The sequence below is a fragment of the Callospermophilus lateralis genome, chromosome 11 (assembly GCF_048772815.1).
Source record: "Callospermophilus lateralis isolate mCalLat2 chromosome 11, mCalLat2.hap1, whole genome shotgun sequence".
Lineage (NCBI taxonomy): Eukaryota > Metazoa > Chordata > Mammalia > Rodentia > Sciuridae > Callospermophilus > Callospermophilus lateralis.
The window spans coordinates 5,763,722-5,778,908 of NC_135315.1; the positions used below are offsets into that span (position 1 = coordinate 5,763,722).

At 58.8% G+C, this 15,187-nt stretch overlaps 2 protein-coding genes across 9 annotated transcripts in view; one reads left to right on the forward strand and one right to left on the reverse strand.

Moving 5' to 3' along the window:
• Positions 1 to 535: 535 nt before the first annotated feature.
• Caskin2 (CASK interacting protein 2) lies at positions 536 to 14,060 on the forward strand. Its single transcript, XM_076871127.2, has 20 exons — positions 536 to 647; positions 1,744 to 2,252; positions 6,171 to 6,222; positions 6,746 to 6,843; positions 7,285 to 7,430; positions 7,525 to 7,620; positions 7,712 to 7,842; positions 8,010 to 8,118; positions 8,448 to 8,556; positions 8,720 to 8,814; positions 9,257 to 9,518; positions 9,639 to 9,760; positions 9,847 to 9,907; positions 10,019 to 10,107; positions 10,255 to 10,365; positions 10,440 to 10,541; positions 10,656 to 10,794; positions 10,937 to 12,412; positions 12,500 to 12,722; positions 13,125 to 14,060. The coding sequence occupies exons 2-20, from the start codon at positions 2,159 to 2,161 to the stop codon at positions 13,213 to 13,215; spliced, it is 3,606 nt and encodes a 1,201-aa protein (XP_076727242.1). The 5' UTR covers positions 536 to 647; positions 1,744 to 2,158; the 3' UTR covers positions 13,216 to 14,060.
• The window catches only part of Tmem94 (transmembrane protein 94), a 36,047-nt gene continuing 34,728 nt past the window's right edge, over positions 13,869 to 15,187 (reverse strand). For all 8 annotated transcript variants that reach the window (XM_076871122.2, XM_076871123.2, XM_076871125.2 and 5 more), the window contains one exon: positions 13,869 to 15,059. In XM_076871122.2, coding sequence (XP_076727237.2) covers positions 14,987 to 15,059 — 73 coding nt within the window. In that variant the 3' untranslated portion in view covers positions 13,869 to 14,986. The remainder of the gene's footprint in view (positions 15,060 to 15,187) is intronic.

Genomic DNA, 15,187 nt, shown 5'->3' on the forward strand with positions numbered 1-15,187 from the left:
TCCTCGAGGCTGGGGTCCCCATCGCCGCCACCGGGGCCGCCCAGTCACTGTCCGCTAGGTGTCATCATTGCTCCAGCCAGCAGAATCAGGCGGCTCGCTGACTCTGGTCGCGGGCGGAGGTCGCAGAGGGAGTCCCGGGAGGGGTGGGACACAGAGGAGGGGGACGCTCCAAGTAGGGTCTCGGGTCTTGCCAAACCCCTTCACGTCACGTCTCTCACCGAGTCATATCCAGGGTATCTCCTCCTTCGATCTAGACTCTAGATCCGAGATCGTTCGTAGCCGCGCTAGCTATCGCCCGCGACCCCCAGCCTCCTCCACCCCACCCCGACTTCGTTTCACCTGCGCGCATGCGCTGATCCGGTCAGTGCCCGGGGTCTGGAGTGGCGCGAGTAGGGGCGGGGCTTGGCACGCATGGGGGCGGGGCCGAGGGCTCTGACTGACAGCTCGACTGCGCGGCCGGGACGGTCCCTCTCCCGATCCGGCGGGAGGGAGGGGGGAGGGGCGGGATTTCCTGCGGGAGGTGCAGAGCCGGCCTTGGAAAAGGAGGAGGAGAAAGGGTTGCGGCGCAGGGGGGCAGTAGGAGCCAGCGTCCGGAGTGGCAGAGACCGAGCAGAGCCAACTGGACCCCGGCGGGGCGCCCGGGAGAGGTGAGACTGCGGGGCCTGAGCTGGGGGCCAGCACCCTTGAGAGCCGGCGCAAACTAACTTTTCTTGCGGGATCCGCGGGCGCCTCCATCTCTCCGTTCCTTCCGTCCTCCTCGCGCCCCCTTTTTCGTCCTCCGGCATCTACCCCTCCAGCGCTCGGCCCTCCCGGTCCCTCCCGCCGCTTTGTTCCCCGGGTCGGCCTGGGCTGGGCTCGGCTGGGGGTTGCGCGGCGCTGGAAGGGCATTCCGAGGGGCGGGGGAGCCAGCCCGACCCCAGGCACTGCCAGGGGCGCCCTCCCCCAGTATCGGCCGCCAGCCCTGTGCGGGGGGAGTGCCCTTTAAGTTGGGCTTGAGACATTTGGGGAGTGAGTGGTACCCCTCCAGGGCCCCAGGCCTGCTCGGGTCTTATGCCACAAGACTCTGGCAAAAATTCGCCGCCACCGAGGAACTGACGTAAGCCTTTTTGAAGTGAAGTCGAGGGTCTGGACTTCAGGTTCAGGCTTGGGGGGCCGCCGGCCATCGGTGCCCCAGCTCTGTCTCTCTTCTTTGCTCACCCCACATAGAGTGAGGAAGGGTCAGCAACAGGTGCTGTAGAGCTTCCCTGTGTAGCAGGTAGATGCCCCCAGAAATGGGATCCATAAGCTCCCCATTCCACCCCCTCAATTCATAAAGAGCCCTAGGGCTAAAGCATCCAGCTATTAAAGTGAAGCCTAGGTAGGGAGGAGTCTGGGGGCAGGCGCCTTGGACAGGGAGTGACCCCTGCCCGTCTGCCTGTGCCACCCTCCTAGGCCCCACCTCCTGGCCCCAGTTGTCTGTGGGTGTTACAGCCTGGGGCTGTGGAGAACGGGCTTCTAGCCTGGCCTGCTCCAGTGTGTCGTGCTGCCAGGGCCCCTCCTGCCCAAGGCTGAGGTACTACTTGGTGCCCTGGGGCCCCCATGACTCAGCCTCCCCCTCACAGGATACCACCTCCCCTCTGTACATACTCCTCTCAGGCATGGCAGTTCCCTCTCCCCTTTGAGGGATTCCTTGACTCCCAGGGTGGTTTGGGGACTCCCTAGAGGTCATCTTGCTCATCCTGGTGCCCGGCTTCTCACTTGCAGGTTCTGGCCCAACCTTCAGCAGAGGTACTGCACTGTTTTCAGACCCCCACGACCTGGCCACCACTGCTGCCTGAGGGAATGCTGGCTGCTCCTGAGCCAAGCTGGGAAGCTCTGCGTGCCTGGTCCCAGCCCATCCCCGGGCTGTCAGAAGCTGCAGGCTGATATCTGTGCACATTTCAACACAGCCTCCACCCGCTCCAAGACTGGCTTTCCTGCTTATGGTGGCAGCCCACAGAGCACATTAAAGGAGCATCCATCAGCGCCTGACAAGGAGCCCACTTCCTGGGACACCAAACGTGCCCCAGGACTGGAAGCCCTTCCAGGGGCTGAGGCATGGCATACTGACACTTGGCTTGGACACATTCCCTGTCTTTGCCCTGGACTCCTGAGCCTAGAGCCCAGCCTGAGGATAAGAATGGGTCGTGAACAGGACCTGATCCTTGCTGTCAAGAACGGAGATGTGACTGGTGTACAGAAACTGGTGGCCAAGGTTAAGGCCTCAAAGACAAGTGAGTACTTGGTGGGGTCACCAACCAGCTGGGGCCTTCCCTTGAGTGCTGAAGCTACAGAGAAGGATAGGGAGCGGGGAGGTCACTGGGTTCTGTGAACTTAAGGAAAGACAATGGTCCTTTTCTGGACAAGAAGTGCCTCTGTCTGGGAGAGCTAAAGGAATTGGATCCCCTTTGCTGTGTGTTCCTAAGTGAGTCACTTAACTTCTCTGGGCCAGTTTCCTTGCTTGCCAGGAGAAAAGATGGAAGTACATTCATTCAAATTTTTATTGAGTGTCTATTGTGTGTCAGGCTCTGTTACAAGCCCTGGGCCAGATTAGTGAACACAACAGACCAAATTTCCAGTCCTCATGGTGTTGCCTGCTAGCTGGTGGCTTTTGTATGTCTTTGTCACCATGGGGTTTCTGAGTATGTGTCCGTCCGGAAAGATTGAATGGGTAGAGCTCCATGCCCACTGTCAATCCTACGTACACTCAACTAGAACCTCTTTGTGTTTATGTCTAAATTTCTGGGGGGTTTTCCTTACTTTCAACACAGTCTGACCACTTACTAAAGAACCTCTTTTCCACTAACTCATCTGTGTCCCCTGAAAGTACGCAGCTAATTTTCTAGAGGTTTCCATGGTCTGGAGGCTCTAGTTCTGACAGGGCTGTGCGGGGCTGAGGCCTAGGTGGCCACACCTGAACCCCATCTCTTGGGTCCCTCTGTGGTGACACCCCCAGGGAGAATAGACCTCTGGCCTTTAGGGTGAGCTCTCTGAGCTGTCCCAGGAGGCCACTGGACTTATGTCCTGGAGGTCTTAGATAAGCAGGGACAGCTGGTGGTTCCTGCCACCAGACTGGGTCTGGATATGGAGTTCCTGGAGGGGGTTCTCCCCTGAAGTGCTGGAGCTTTAGACCAAGACACATCTGGGTCCTGTGCACAGGAAGGAATCCCTGTGCCTGGAGATTTTATACCATCCTCACCCGCACCCCTGAGTATGAGTGCCAGAGGAGGGATTTTATCAGTGTGTACCCGCCTGCACAGCAGGGTGGAGGCCTGGGCAGGAAGCGATGGTGCCAGGGGTGATGGTTCCTGTCCCTGGAGAGGTGGGTGCAGGGTGAATGTAATAGAGGGAAGGGGCTGTGGAGGTCCCTGCACAGCCCAAGAGTGGGAGCCACTCCCCCTCTTCCCTTACCTCTGTGTTTGGGCGACCTGCCCAGTGGGGCTTTGGTCATACTCCTGCTGTCCTCACATCCCTGGGACCTCAAAGTAAGGCCCATGGGAGGATGGTGGGCGAGGTCCAGGGACAGGTGGCAGGAACTTCAAAGCCAGGCTCCTAGGTTCCATGTGCCCAGAGGGAAACGTGTGTAGGGGAAGAGGTCCCTTCACTCAGTCCAAAGAGGAAAAACACAGGTACAGGTGTGGGCATAGGTAACAAGGGCCTGGAATTCCTTGTGAAGTCCTGGCCACGTGCTTCCCTTCCCTGTCCTCTGAGAAGTTGGAGAAACTGTCAACAGAAGTGAGATCATAAGGTGACCTTGGCAGACCTTCCAGTTTATGAAAAATTGTAGTCCTCTCAGTTCCCTGAGAGCTGGTGTTTTTATATCTGTTGTACAGGTAAGGAAAGTGACACTTAAAGGTTAGTGACTTGCTCAAGGTCACATAGCCATTGTGGGGCGGATCTGAGATGGATCTGAGATAAACCTGTGCCAAACCCGTGCTGAGTTCCGTGCCCCACCACGCCATGCTCCCTCACTGATCGCTGATTTCTGTGCTCATCAGCATTTCACGGGGATTGTTCTAAAAGTACAGATTCCCTGGACACCCCACCCCCATTGCACTCACCAGAAAGGCCAGGACTCTGCAAACCAGAAAGTTCTCCAGGTGATTTTAATACCTTTCTGAGAAGGGGAGAGGGGAAACTCCTGTTCCATGCCACAGAGAGGCTAACTAAACTGCCACTGTAGGAAGGGAAGTGACAGGGCTCCCTTTTTCCCTCCTGTGGGGATAGCCAGAGCTTTCTGGCTATCAAAAGAGAGCAGAAGAGAGGTCCTCCTTCCGCCTCCTACATCTGCTGTCTGGCCTGCATTCTTTCCCCCACCTGATGCTCTTCAAGCTGCAGGTGGCTGGCAGGAGAAGGTGCGCTTGCCCTGGCCTTGCCCTTGTCCCTGCCCCCGCCCCTCCCCGCCTCATTTTTCTGACATCTCCTTCTGTGGCCAAAGGAAACGGAGTGGGCTGGTGTGACTGACTGAGCTCACATCCCCTCCACCCCGAGCCAGGCTCGGGAAGAAGGCTGTGTGGCAGCGGAAGTGCCTGAGCCACTGCCAGGAACCAGGACCCTCCACCCTCCGGCTGAGCCCCTAGCCCAGTCACTTTGAGCCTCTCCCCTACCACCTTTCCGGCCATTGTTCTGAAAAGAACGGAGCCACCCAGCCTGACCCTGCCCCTGTTCCTGTGTCCCTCCTGTCACATTGTCCTGCCCCTCCCTGGAGGGGCCACATCCAGCCACCCAGCTGCCCATCCCAGATTGGCCAGGCTGGCAGGCTGGTGGAAGGGTGGGTGGGCCAAAGGACTGTGTCTTCCCTGCTGCCCTCATTGTTTTCACTGAGGCTCAGAGAGGCGCCATAGCTGGCCCAGGTCCCCCAGCTGGCCAGAGGCAGAGTGAGCATGGGAGTCCTGCACTTGCTGCTTCTCAAGCTGTTGTACCTTCCCTCGCCCCAAATGGTTCTGTGTGACAAGGTCTTTGCAAAGGCCCCCATCTCTGCAGTGTTACTCCTTGGCTCTGTATTTACCTTTTTGGTGCAGTCCTTCAGCTCAGCCCTCCATGTGACTGTCCCCTCCCTCCCCGTCTCTTGCTTCTCACTGCAGGATTGGTCCCTCCCTTTTGGAATGAGGCCCTGCCTTGCCCAGGCTGCTGGGGTATTCAGGGGCCCACCAGGGCCTGGGGGGCAGGCCTGGACCAGCATGCTTGGCACACTGCCCAGCCCGGGTGGGCAGGCCCCCTCCTTTGCATTAGGGGTGGGTTCCAGCAGGAGGCTCAGGCCTCCTGTGACAGGCCTTCCCCTTTCCCTCCCCAACACTTCAAGGACCGCCCCCACTGTGTCCTGGCTGCCTGAGAACCTCACCTGCATGCACCCTGTCCTGGGGAGGCAGGGTCTCAGCCCCTCCGCCTGGGGCTGGACAGCTCAGTCAAGAGCCTGAGGGGGGCGAGTCAAAGGATGCCACTCAGGCTGGCACAGAACCCTCTGAGATCCAGGGGACAGATGGGAGATGGTGCCTCTCTTGCTGGAGGATAGCATGGTGCTGGTAATGGCCAATGTGTAGAGTGCAGAGTGAGCAGGTTCTGTGATGGCCCATTTTACGTAAGAGGACACTGAGCCCGGGAGGTTAAATGACTGCCCATACTCACAGCTAGCACGAGGCAGAGCCAGGGCTAGTACAGAGCATAGCCACCTTCCCTACTAAGCTCCTCCTTGGGATGCTGCAGGGGTAGGCAGTATATCCCTTGGGCCCTGCCCTGGTCCTTCTCTGTTCTCTTCCTCACCCATCCCTTTTGGCCCAGTGGGACAATGTGACTTGCTCTCTAGCCCTTCAGACAGGAATGCTAACCATGTGCTCCGTGGGCCTGTCTGTTGAGGGCACATCGAGCCAGTGTCCCCTCCCGCCCCCTTTGGGTCTATAAACGAGCTGGGCTGGGCCCCGGGAGCCAGGCCACTATTGCAGTGGCTCCCTGCACTTGGTGCCTCCAAGCTGCTAGCTTGTGGGCCAGAGTGAGGAGCCACAGGCCAGGACTAGTGAAGCGCCATGGGGCAGGTGTTTTCCTGCACACCAAGAGGTCAGCTGGGCTCTGGGAGTTGGGGTTGCGGCAGCACTGGGTGAGGGATGGGTGAGGTCAGATGGTTGCATGTTCCCTGATGCCCCTGCCCTGACCCCCAGAGCTCCTCGGCTCCACGAAGAGGCTCAATGTCAACTACCAGGATGCTGATGGGTGAGTAAGAGATGCTGAGTGACGGGAGGGCCGGAAGGGAAAGGTCCTGGAATCCAGAATCCTTTCCTCTCTTAAACTTGACCCTTGAAGCATATTTGCTGAGAGCTCTGGGTCCTGCCAGTGTAGAGCAGAGTGTGAGGGTCCTTCCCACCCACCCTTCAGTAGGTTAGCCCTGAGCAAGGGGAGGGGCCTGAGGCCTCTCTGAGGGGTTTCCTTGAGTTGGATTCCTCCTGGGCCCCTTTTCTCCCTGGAGGGTAGGAACCCGAGGGCTCCTGCTCCCACGGCCCCCTCCCCTAGGCTGGCTGGGGGGGGATGCCAGACAAACAGGCCACTCAGCCCAGACACTGAGCCCTTTCATGCTACGGCTCGGCTGCTGTGCGCTCCCACGGCAGGGCTGGCAGGGGTGGGGGTGCAAGTAACCCATCCCTGCCAGGCCTCAGGATGAGTTCGGGTGTGGCAGGCCAGGACTTGGGGATGGAAGACTGCTTACTGACATCCCTACTTTGTGTTCCCCCCATGCCAGATTCTCTGCTCTCCACCATGCCGCTCTGGGAGGTAGCCTAGAGCTCATAGCCTTGTTGCTGGAGGCTCAGGCCACTGTTGACATCAAGGACAGCAATGGTGAGACTGCAGTGTGTCCCCGCCTGGTGAAGGTAGAGGCTCAACCCAGACCTCTGACCAGAGCTTGCTCTTGTTAGGACATAGCAATGCTATTTAGGTGTTCCCAAAGCTTCTCTGGGCTTGCAAATGGCTTTCCCTCTTTGTAGCCTTCTGGGAGTAGAGAGTGGCACTCATGTCTTGATATTCAGATGAAGAGGTTGAGGCTCAGAGAGGTTACTCACGTCACTGGCCTGTGGTTGCCAGATTACCTGTAGTGGCCATGGTGGACTCTGGCTTGGGACCCATGCAGCTAGATTTCTTCCTGACCAAATCTGGGTTAAGCCAGTGTCCGCACCTTTTTGGGCTATCTCCTCTCCCAGCTGGGTGGCTCTGCAATCTGCTTAAGTCCCTCAAACCCCAACGTCATCCCGGGATCTCCCTCAGAGCCCTTCCTCCTGCCAGGTATGCGCCCACTGCACTATGCAGCCTGGCAGGGCCGGCTGGAGCCCGTCCGGCTACTGCTGCGCGCCTCTGCAGCTGTTAATGCCGCCTCGCTGGACGGGCAGATACCTCTGCACCTGGCCGCACAATATGGACACTATGAGGTGGTATGTGAGCCTGCACTAGGGATGCTGGGCGGGGAAGCTAGGAGGTCAGAGGCCAGCCAGGCCACGCCCCCTCACTTGGCTCTCCCCACCCTAGTCAGAAATGCTCCTCCAGCATCAGTCCAACCCATGCCTGGTCAACAAGGCCAAGAAGACGCCCCTGGACCTGGCCTGTGAATTTGGGAGGCTCAAGGTAAGGCCTATAGTCCTGGGGGCTCTGAGTTGCCTGTGTCTGTGGGTCTCAGGAGAGGTTCCAACTGGGTGCTGGGTGCTGCATGCTGCAGGTGACCCAGCTGCTACTGAACAGCCACTTATGTGTGGCGCTGCTGGAGGGTGAGGCCAAGGACCCATGTGACCCCAACTACACCACACCCCTGCACTTGGCTGCCAAGAATGGCCACAGAGAAGTCATCAGGTACCCACAGTGACTCCCCCCACAACTTCTTCATCCCCTTCCTGTGGGGCCATCGGTGCCCCCTCCACGCCTCCCTGCTGCCATCTTCACCCATGCTCCATCTCCTAGTTCCCGGCAGTTGGCTTTCTCCCTGGCCCACTACCCCTGATTCCCTCTGCCCACCACAGGCAGCTCTTAAGAGCTGGGATTGAAATCAACCGCCAGACCAAGACAGGCACAGCACTCCACGAGGCTGCGCTGTATGGCAAGACTGAGGTGGTTCGGCTGCTCCTTGAGGTGGGTATGTCACCTTGTCAACTCCACAGGTGTGTGTGGAGCCTCTGTCATGTGCTGAGACCAGGCGGGGAAGCCAGGGTGATTTGCTTTGTTTGGATGGCGGGAAAGAGGCCAGGCTTCCTGAGTGGTCCTAAGGCCCAAGAGCAGCTCCACCTGGTTGGAACCTAAGCATGCCTCTTGCTAGCTCGTCCCTGACCTGGTCTCTGAAATCCTCCTTCCTCACCTATAAGGTCTGAAAATGACAACAGCACCCACCTCCTGGGTGATAGCGAGGACTAGGGCAGAGATGACAGAGTGCTTAGCATGAGCTCCTGCCACTGTTTACCTAGGGAGGTGTGGACGTGAACATCCGCAACACGTATAACCAGACGGCACTGGACATTGTGAATCAGTTCACCACCTCTCAGGCCAGCCGGGAAATCAAGCAGCTACTTCGGGGTGAGTGTGTGGGAGAAGACCTAGCCAAGGGCTGGAGCCATTTGGTAGGTACCAGGATGTGGAAGAGGAGTGGGTGTCTCCTGGGGAAGCTGTGAAGTGGGTGGGGTGGTAGGGAGATGGCCAAAGGACCTTTAGATGATGCCTGCCCTCCCCTTTCTCTTAGAGGCCTCAGGGATCCTGAAGGTCCGAGCACTCAAGGATTTCTGGAATCTCCACGATCCCACTGCTCTCAATGTCCGAGCGGGGGATGTCATCACGGTGAGGGGCCCGACAGGCATTCCTTTGAGAATATGAATGTTTGCTGTGACTTACCTGTGATATCAGGCTGTGTTAGGTCTCTTACTTCTTTCTTTCCAAATCTGGGGAGGGTAGGCCCCATCATCATTTCTTTTTTAAAGATGACAAAATTGAGGCTTAAAGAAAGTGACTTGCCCAAGATCCCACAGCTGGCAAGTAGCAAGCTAGGATTAGAGCACAGGCTGTCTCTGGTCCTCTGTCTCTAAGCTCTGTGGCACAAGGGCATTGAGCTGCCTGCTGGACACTGGAGCCAAACTTGGGCTGGCTTGGATATCAAAGGCGAGTGCCCTGAGAGTAGGGGAAGAGCTAGACCCCCCGGGCTGTTGAACGGTGGCAAGAATAGCTGCCTGCCACTTGCTTGATGTGGGGAGTCATCATCCCTTCCCCCTACAACCTGTCACAGGTGCTTGAACAGCATCCTGATGGCCGCTGGAAGGGCCACATCCATGAGAGCCAAAGGGGCACGGACCGTGTAGGCTACTTTCCCCCAGGCATCGTGGAAGTGGTCAGCAAGCGGGTGGGCATCCCTGTGCCCCGTCTCCCCTCCGTTCCTACCCCACTGCGCCCAGGCTTCTCCCGGACAACGCAGCCTCCTGCTGACGACTCCCTACACCCTCTTACCTATGGCCAGCTTCCTCGGGTGGGCCTCAGCCCAGACAGCCCAGGTACATTCTCCCAGAGGGTGGCACCAGGCACTGGTGGGGGCGTCTGGCTTTAGCAAGTTGCCAGTCAGCTGTTAGCAGTACCAGCTGAGGCTCTGACCTCTGTCCTTTTGCCCTTTACAGCAGGTGACAGGAATAGTGTGGGCAGCGAGGGCAGTGTGGGCAGTATCCGCAGTGCTGGCAGCGGGCAGAGTTCCGAGGGCACCAACGGCCATGGCACCGGCCTCCTTATTGAGAATGCCCAGGTAGGAGCGAGGGCACTGGGACCAGGGCAGGGTCTAGCCCCACTGCGATTCTCCACACGCTGAGTGGGTTCTTTCCCTGTCTCCAGCCACTGCCCTCTGCAGGGGAGGACCAGGTGCTGCCAGGACTGCACACCCCGTCCCTGGCAGGTAGGAAGGCTCGATGGGACCAGGTTTGGCTAGGAGAGATGCAGGTGGGGAGGCTAAGGGCTTGCCACCCCGTCCTTCCACCACCTGATGCCATACTCTCCTTTCTCAAAGACAACCTGAGCCACCTCCCTCTGGCCAGCTACCGCTCTGGGGAGATCTTCACCCAAGATGTGAGGCCGGAACAGCTGCTGGAGGGGAAGGTAAGACCTCTGCTGGGGGTGCGCTGTGGGCCTTGAGGGGTGAGTAGAGGAGATGGAGGGCCTTCTATGGACTTAAGCTCAGCCCTTGGGAGAGGCTGAGCTGCTCAGCGGACTCAGCTCCTGCTGTGTCCCCTCCTCCCCCCACAGGATGCACAGGCCATTCACAACTGGCTGAGTGAGTTCCAGCTGGAGGGCTACACTGCCCACTTTCTGCAGGCTGGCTATGATGTGCCAACCATTAGTCGCATGACACCTGAGGTGGGTGCTGCAGCCAGGTAAGGGAGGGCCCAGCAGGCAGAGGAGGAGCCTGATACCCGTGTCCTGTGTGGCAGGATCTGACTGCCATCGGGGTGACCAAGCCTGGGCACAGGAAGAAGATCGCCTCAGAGATCGCCCAGCTCAGCATTGCCGAGTGGCTGCCCAACTACATCCCGGTGAGCCGGCGGCTGGGCTGGGTGGTGGGGCTCTCACTTGGGGCTATGGTTTTGTGGTGCCCCTCCCTTTCTGGCTTGGGTGGGAAGCAAGATCTGATGACAGTGCTCTTCCAGACGGACCTGCTGGAGTGGCTGTGTGCACTGGGGTTGCCGCAGTACCACAAGCAACTGGTGAGCAGTGGCTATGACTCCATGGGGCTGGTGGCCGACCTCACCTGGGAGGAGCTGCAGGAGATTGGCGTCAACAAGCTGGGTGAGGACCGCTCTGAAGCCTTCTGCTTGAGCGCCCCCTATGCCTCCAGGGTCATTAAGAGAACAGAGAATGGGGTCTGGGGAGGTGGGAGTGACCCATCCTAGACCCAGCTAACCTCATTCCTTCTGTCCACCCTTCCCAGGGCATCAGAAGAAGCTTATGCTGGGTGTGAAGCGGCTGGCAGAGCTTCGGCGGGGCCTGCTACAGGGGGAGGCCCTGGGTGAGGGTGGGCATCGGCTGGCCAGGGGTCCGGAGCTGATGGCCATTGAGGGGCTAGAGAATGGGGAGGGTCCAGCTGTGGCTGGCCCACGCCTTCTCACTTTTCAGGGCAGTGAGCTGAGCCCAGAGCTACAAGCAGCCATGGCAGGGGGTGGTCCTGAGCCACTCCCCCTGCCCCCTGCCCGCTCCTCCAGCCAGGAGAGCATTGGCGCACGCTCACGGGGGTCTGGTCACTCACAGGAGCAGCCTGCCCCTCAGCCCAGTGGTGGAGACCCTAGTTCCCTACAGGAAAGGAACCTTCCAGAGGGCACCGAGCGGCCCTCTAAGCTCTGCTCCCCACTTCCTGGCCAAGGACCTGCCCCTTATGTTTTCATGTACCCCCAGGGCTCACCCTCTAGCCCAGCCGCAGGGCCACCTCCTGGTGCACCCCGAGCCTTCTCCTACTTGGCCGGCCCCCCTGCCACTCCTCCAGACCCACCTCGGCCCAAGCGCAGGTCTCACAGCCTGAGCCGCCCCGGCCCTGCAGAGGGAGAAGCTGAGGGGGAGACCGAAGGCCCAGTGGGCAGCACCTTGGGCAGTTATGCCACCCTTACCCGGCGACCAGGACGCAGCACCCTCGCCCGGACCAGTCCTTCCCCAACCCCATCTCGAGGGGCTCCCCGCAGCCAGTCCTTTGCCCTTCGTGCCCGTCGCAAAGGCCCTCCACCCCCACCCCCTAAGCGCCTCAGCTCAGTCTCTGGCCCCTCAGAGCCACCTCCACTAGAAGGGAGCTCAGGGTCCAAGGAGAGTGCTGCGGGGCCCCGAAGGCGAACACTGAGCGAACCAGCTGGCCCCTCTGAGTCTCCTGGTCTGCCCGTCTCATCTGGCCCTGCGTCAGACACAGAGGAAGAAGAGCCTGGCCCTGAGGGGACACCCCCATCTCGGGGCAGCTCAGGGGAAGGGCTGCCGTTTGCAGAAGAGGGGAATCTTACTATCAAGCAGCGGCCGAAGCCAGCTGGCCCCCCATCCCGGGAAACGTCTGTGCCCCCTGGCCTCGATTTCAACCTCACAGAGTCAGACACTGTCAAACGGAGGCCCAAATGCAGGGAAAGAGAGCCACTGCAAACAGCACTGCTAGCCTTTGGGGTGGCAGGAGCCACCCCTAGCCCCTCTGCTCCCCTGCCCTCCAAGGCTCCTAGTGAGTCCCCCACCTCCACTTCCTCTAACCCGTCACGGCCTGACTCCAGCAGCCTTTCACATCAAGGAGCTCCAGCCACTCCTCCAAGCCCCATAACGCAGCCCCCCGTCCCCCCAGTGCCCTGCACTGGGCCAAGTCTGGAAAATTCAGCAGGTGGTAGGCAGAATGTGGAGATGGAGCCCCCCACTGCCCCTGCTGCCTTCCTCAAGGTGCCTGGAGCAGGTAGGAAGCTGAAGCCTGTAGTGGTATGCTGTGTTCAGGGGACATTTCAACCCAGATGAGTCACCTGCCAACTTTTTTGTTCTGCAGGAACAGCCCCCAAACCTGTGTCTGTGGCCTGCACCCAGCTGGCATTCTCTGGCCCAAAACTGGCTCCCCGCCTGGGCCCTCGCCCAGTGCCCCCACCAAGGCCCGAAAGCACAGGGGCTGTGGGCTCAGGCAGGGCCCAGCAGAGACTGGAGCAGACCAGCTCATCCCTGGCAGCTGCACTAAGGGCCGCAGAGAAGAGCATTGGTGCTGAGGAGCGAGAAGGGTAAGGATGCTGGCTGTCAGATGGGGTGGGAGAAAAGGGTGGGCATAGAACATGGGTCCTGGGACTATCACAGGGGGATGTTGCCGGCAGAGCCTCAAGCTGGGGAGCCCTCCAATAGGATGGCAGGACCTCAGGTTTTAGAGTCACCCAGATCTGATCTGAAGAGATTCCTGGTGATTGCCTCCTTAGGGGGATGAGAGCTTGGGCAAGTCCCTTAACCCCCCAGTCTCAGAAAAACCATCTGTAAGGAAAGAACTCCTGCTGCCCAGGATGTTTTGAGCATTAAGAGGTGATGCACACTAAGTGCCTGGCACCCAGCAGTGGCTCAGTGGCAGCTCCTACCCAGGGCCAGTGGGCTGCAGGCCTCTGGCCCCTCTGATCCAGCCCTTTCCCCTGCTGCAGTCCCCCGGTGACCTCCACCAAGCACATTCTGGATGACATCAGCACCATGTTTGATGCCCTGGCTGACCAGCTGGATGCCATGCTGGATTGAGCAAGACCTGCCTGTGGTCCTCCAGTGGTGCCCACTGTGACCTGTCACATTCACTCCCTTTGGCCCAGCACGGAAAAGGACTGGCCACCCTAGGCAAAGGCCTAGGGCTGGTCGGGCTGGAGTGTCCTGCCCCAGCAGAGCCCCTCCCTGCTCCTCCCAACACAGCTGTTAGTGCTGTGGGGCAGCCCTGGGGAGGGGCCAGGGGGCCTCATCAGAACCTGACTAGCTGAGGGGTCTCTGCTGCGTCTTGTCAGAGCCCCCTCCCATGTATAATCTGACTGGATGGGAACCCTGCTAAGAGCTTTCTCCTCAAGGAGGAGGTGGTGGCAGGGTTTTGGGGGTGCTCTCTCTGTGCTCCCACCCCATGTTCAAGTTCCTGTGCTGAGGGAATGCCTCTGTCCACCCATGTGCTGCCCTGGGTGGGGCAGTGTGCCTGGCTGGGCCCCCTCCCTGCCTGTGTACATAGGACATGTAAATACCCAACAGGGCATGCCCTCATGGTTGGCCATGTTCTGACCAGCTCCTGTCCTTGTTCCTGCCATCCCTCACTGGGAGACAGTATTAGCAGGGTTAGGAAGCAATGGGATTAACAGATCCCCAGTGTCCAGACTTTTTCAACTGTAAATGTTATTTTTTAAGCAGAGAGAAATGCATATATTTTAAATGGAATTTATTCTATCTATTAACTGCCTGAGAGGACGCAGTGTGGGAGGGCCTTCAGACCACAGCAGGAGCACCTGCTGCCCACCTCGGCGCTGGAGGCCCGACCCAGTTGGCCCAGGCCCTGGCTCTGTAACCATTAACCTTTCCCCCACTAACACCAATGAAAGTGTCATTCCACATGACTGGGCTGTCTGTCTGGATCTGTGCCATGGACCCAAGTCCAGGGTCTTCCCTGAGCTGGCCCTAGGAGCACCTGCCTATGTGGAAAGAGGAAGGCTTGAGTCCTCGCCTTCAGGGCTCCCCTCAGTGCCTGCAGCCTGGGGGTGACCACTTCATGGCTACCCTTTTGTAGCTGCCTCATGGACCAGCCACAGGTTTTTCTTAAGCAATTTACAAGTTTTAATATAAACCAGCCTACATTCATTCCTAAAAGGATCATTTCCAGTAAAAAATATACACCAGTAAAAACATCTCCCAGGAGAACAAGGGCGGGACTACGGAGACCTGGGCCATCTCCCCCAAAACTGACTTACAGGCATTTGAGTGCAGGCACAGAAAGAGGCTCCAGGCAAGGTGGGGGCCCTTCTGCATCTTCAGGCCCAAGCCTGAGACTCCCCTCTAGAGGAGAGGTCCTCAGGGCCACACCTGGGCCTTACCCCAGGAAGACAAGATGTGGGGGGTCAAGGAGGACGTGGCATTGCCAAACGGCAGCAGCCATTGCTCTTCCAAAAAAGGCTAAGGCCCTTGCCCATGGTTTTGAAGCTGTGCCATAGGTGCAAGAGCAGAGGGCACTGGGACAGGGGACCCTGAAGCAGGGCATCCCACCAGGTGGGACTGACAGTCCCTCTACCCAGTGCCTGAGGTCATACATTCAAGAGTGCCCCTGGCAAGGCCAGGGAAGAGCCAGGATGGTCCTGTCTGGTCAAGGCTACAACTCCTTAACTTCTCCTCATTAAGCCAGTGTCTCCAAGGACCAGAGCTCGACCTCCGATGCCACAGGGCACAAGAGCAAACCCTGAAACATTCATAATACCAATTCCTCAGACTCAGGAATGGGCTGGCTTTTGCCCCAGGGACCAGGGCAATGGTGGCTGCTATGGCCAATGGCTCAGAAGGGAGAGTTCATGCCCAGCTTGGTTTCAAACTGTAGCTTCTGTCGCTTCTGGTAACGGACGCGGACCCTGGTGGGGCAGGAGATTGTTATAGATCCTCAGACCAGGAGATGGAGCAGGACCCCAGGGGAGGGAGGGAGGGAAGGATGCAGATAAGAGGGTGACAAGTTTAGGGAACATGCTGAAGCCCCAAGGGA

Coding starts and splice junctions, on each gene's coding strand:
- Caskin2 (XM_076871127.2), top strand. CDS start 2,159: ATGGGTCGTGAACAGGACCTGATCCTTGCTGTCAAGAACGGAGATGTG. Junction 2,253..6,170: donor GGTTAAGGCCTCAAAGACAA/GTGAGTACTTGG, acceptor CCTGACCCCCAG/AGCTCCTCGGCTCCACGAAG. Junction 9,519..9,638: donor CCTCAGCCCAGACAGCCCAG/GTACATTCTCCC, acceptor TGCCCTTTACAG/CAGGTGACAGGAATAGTGTG.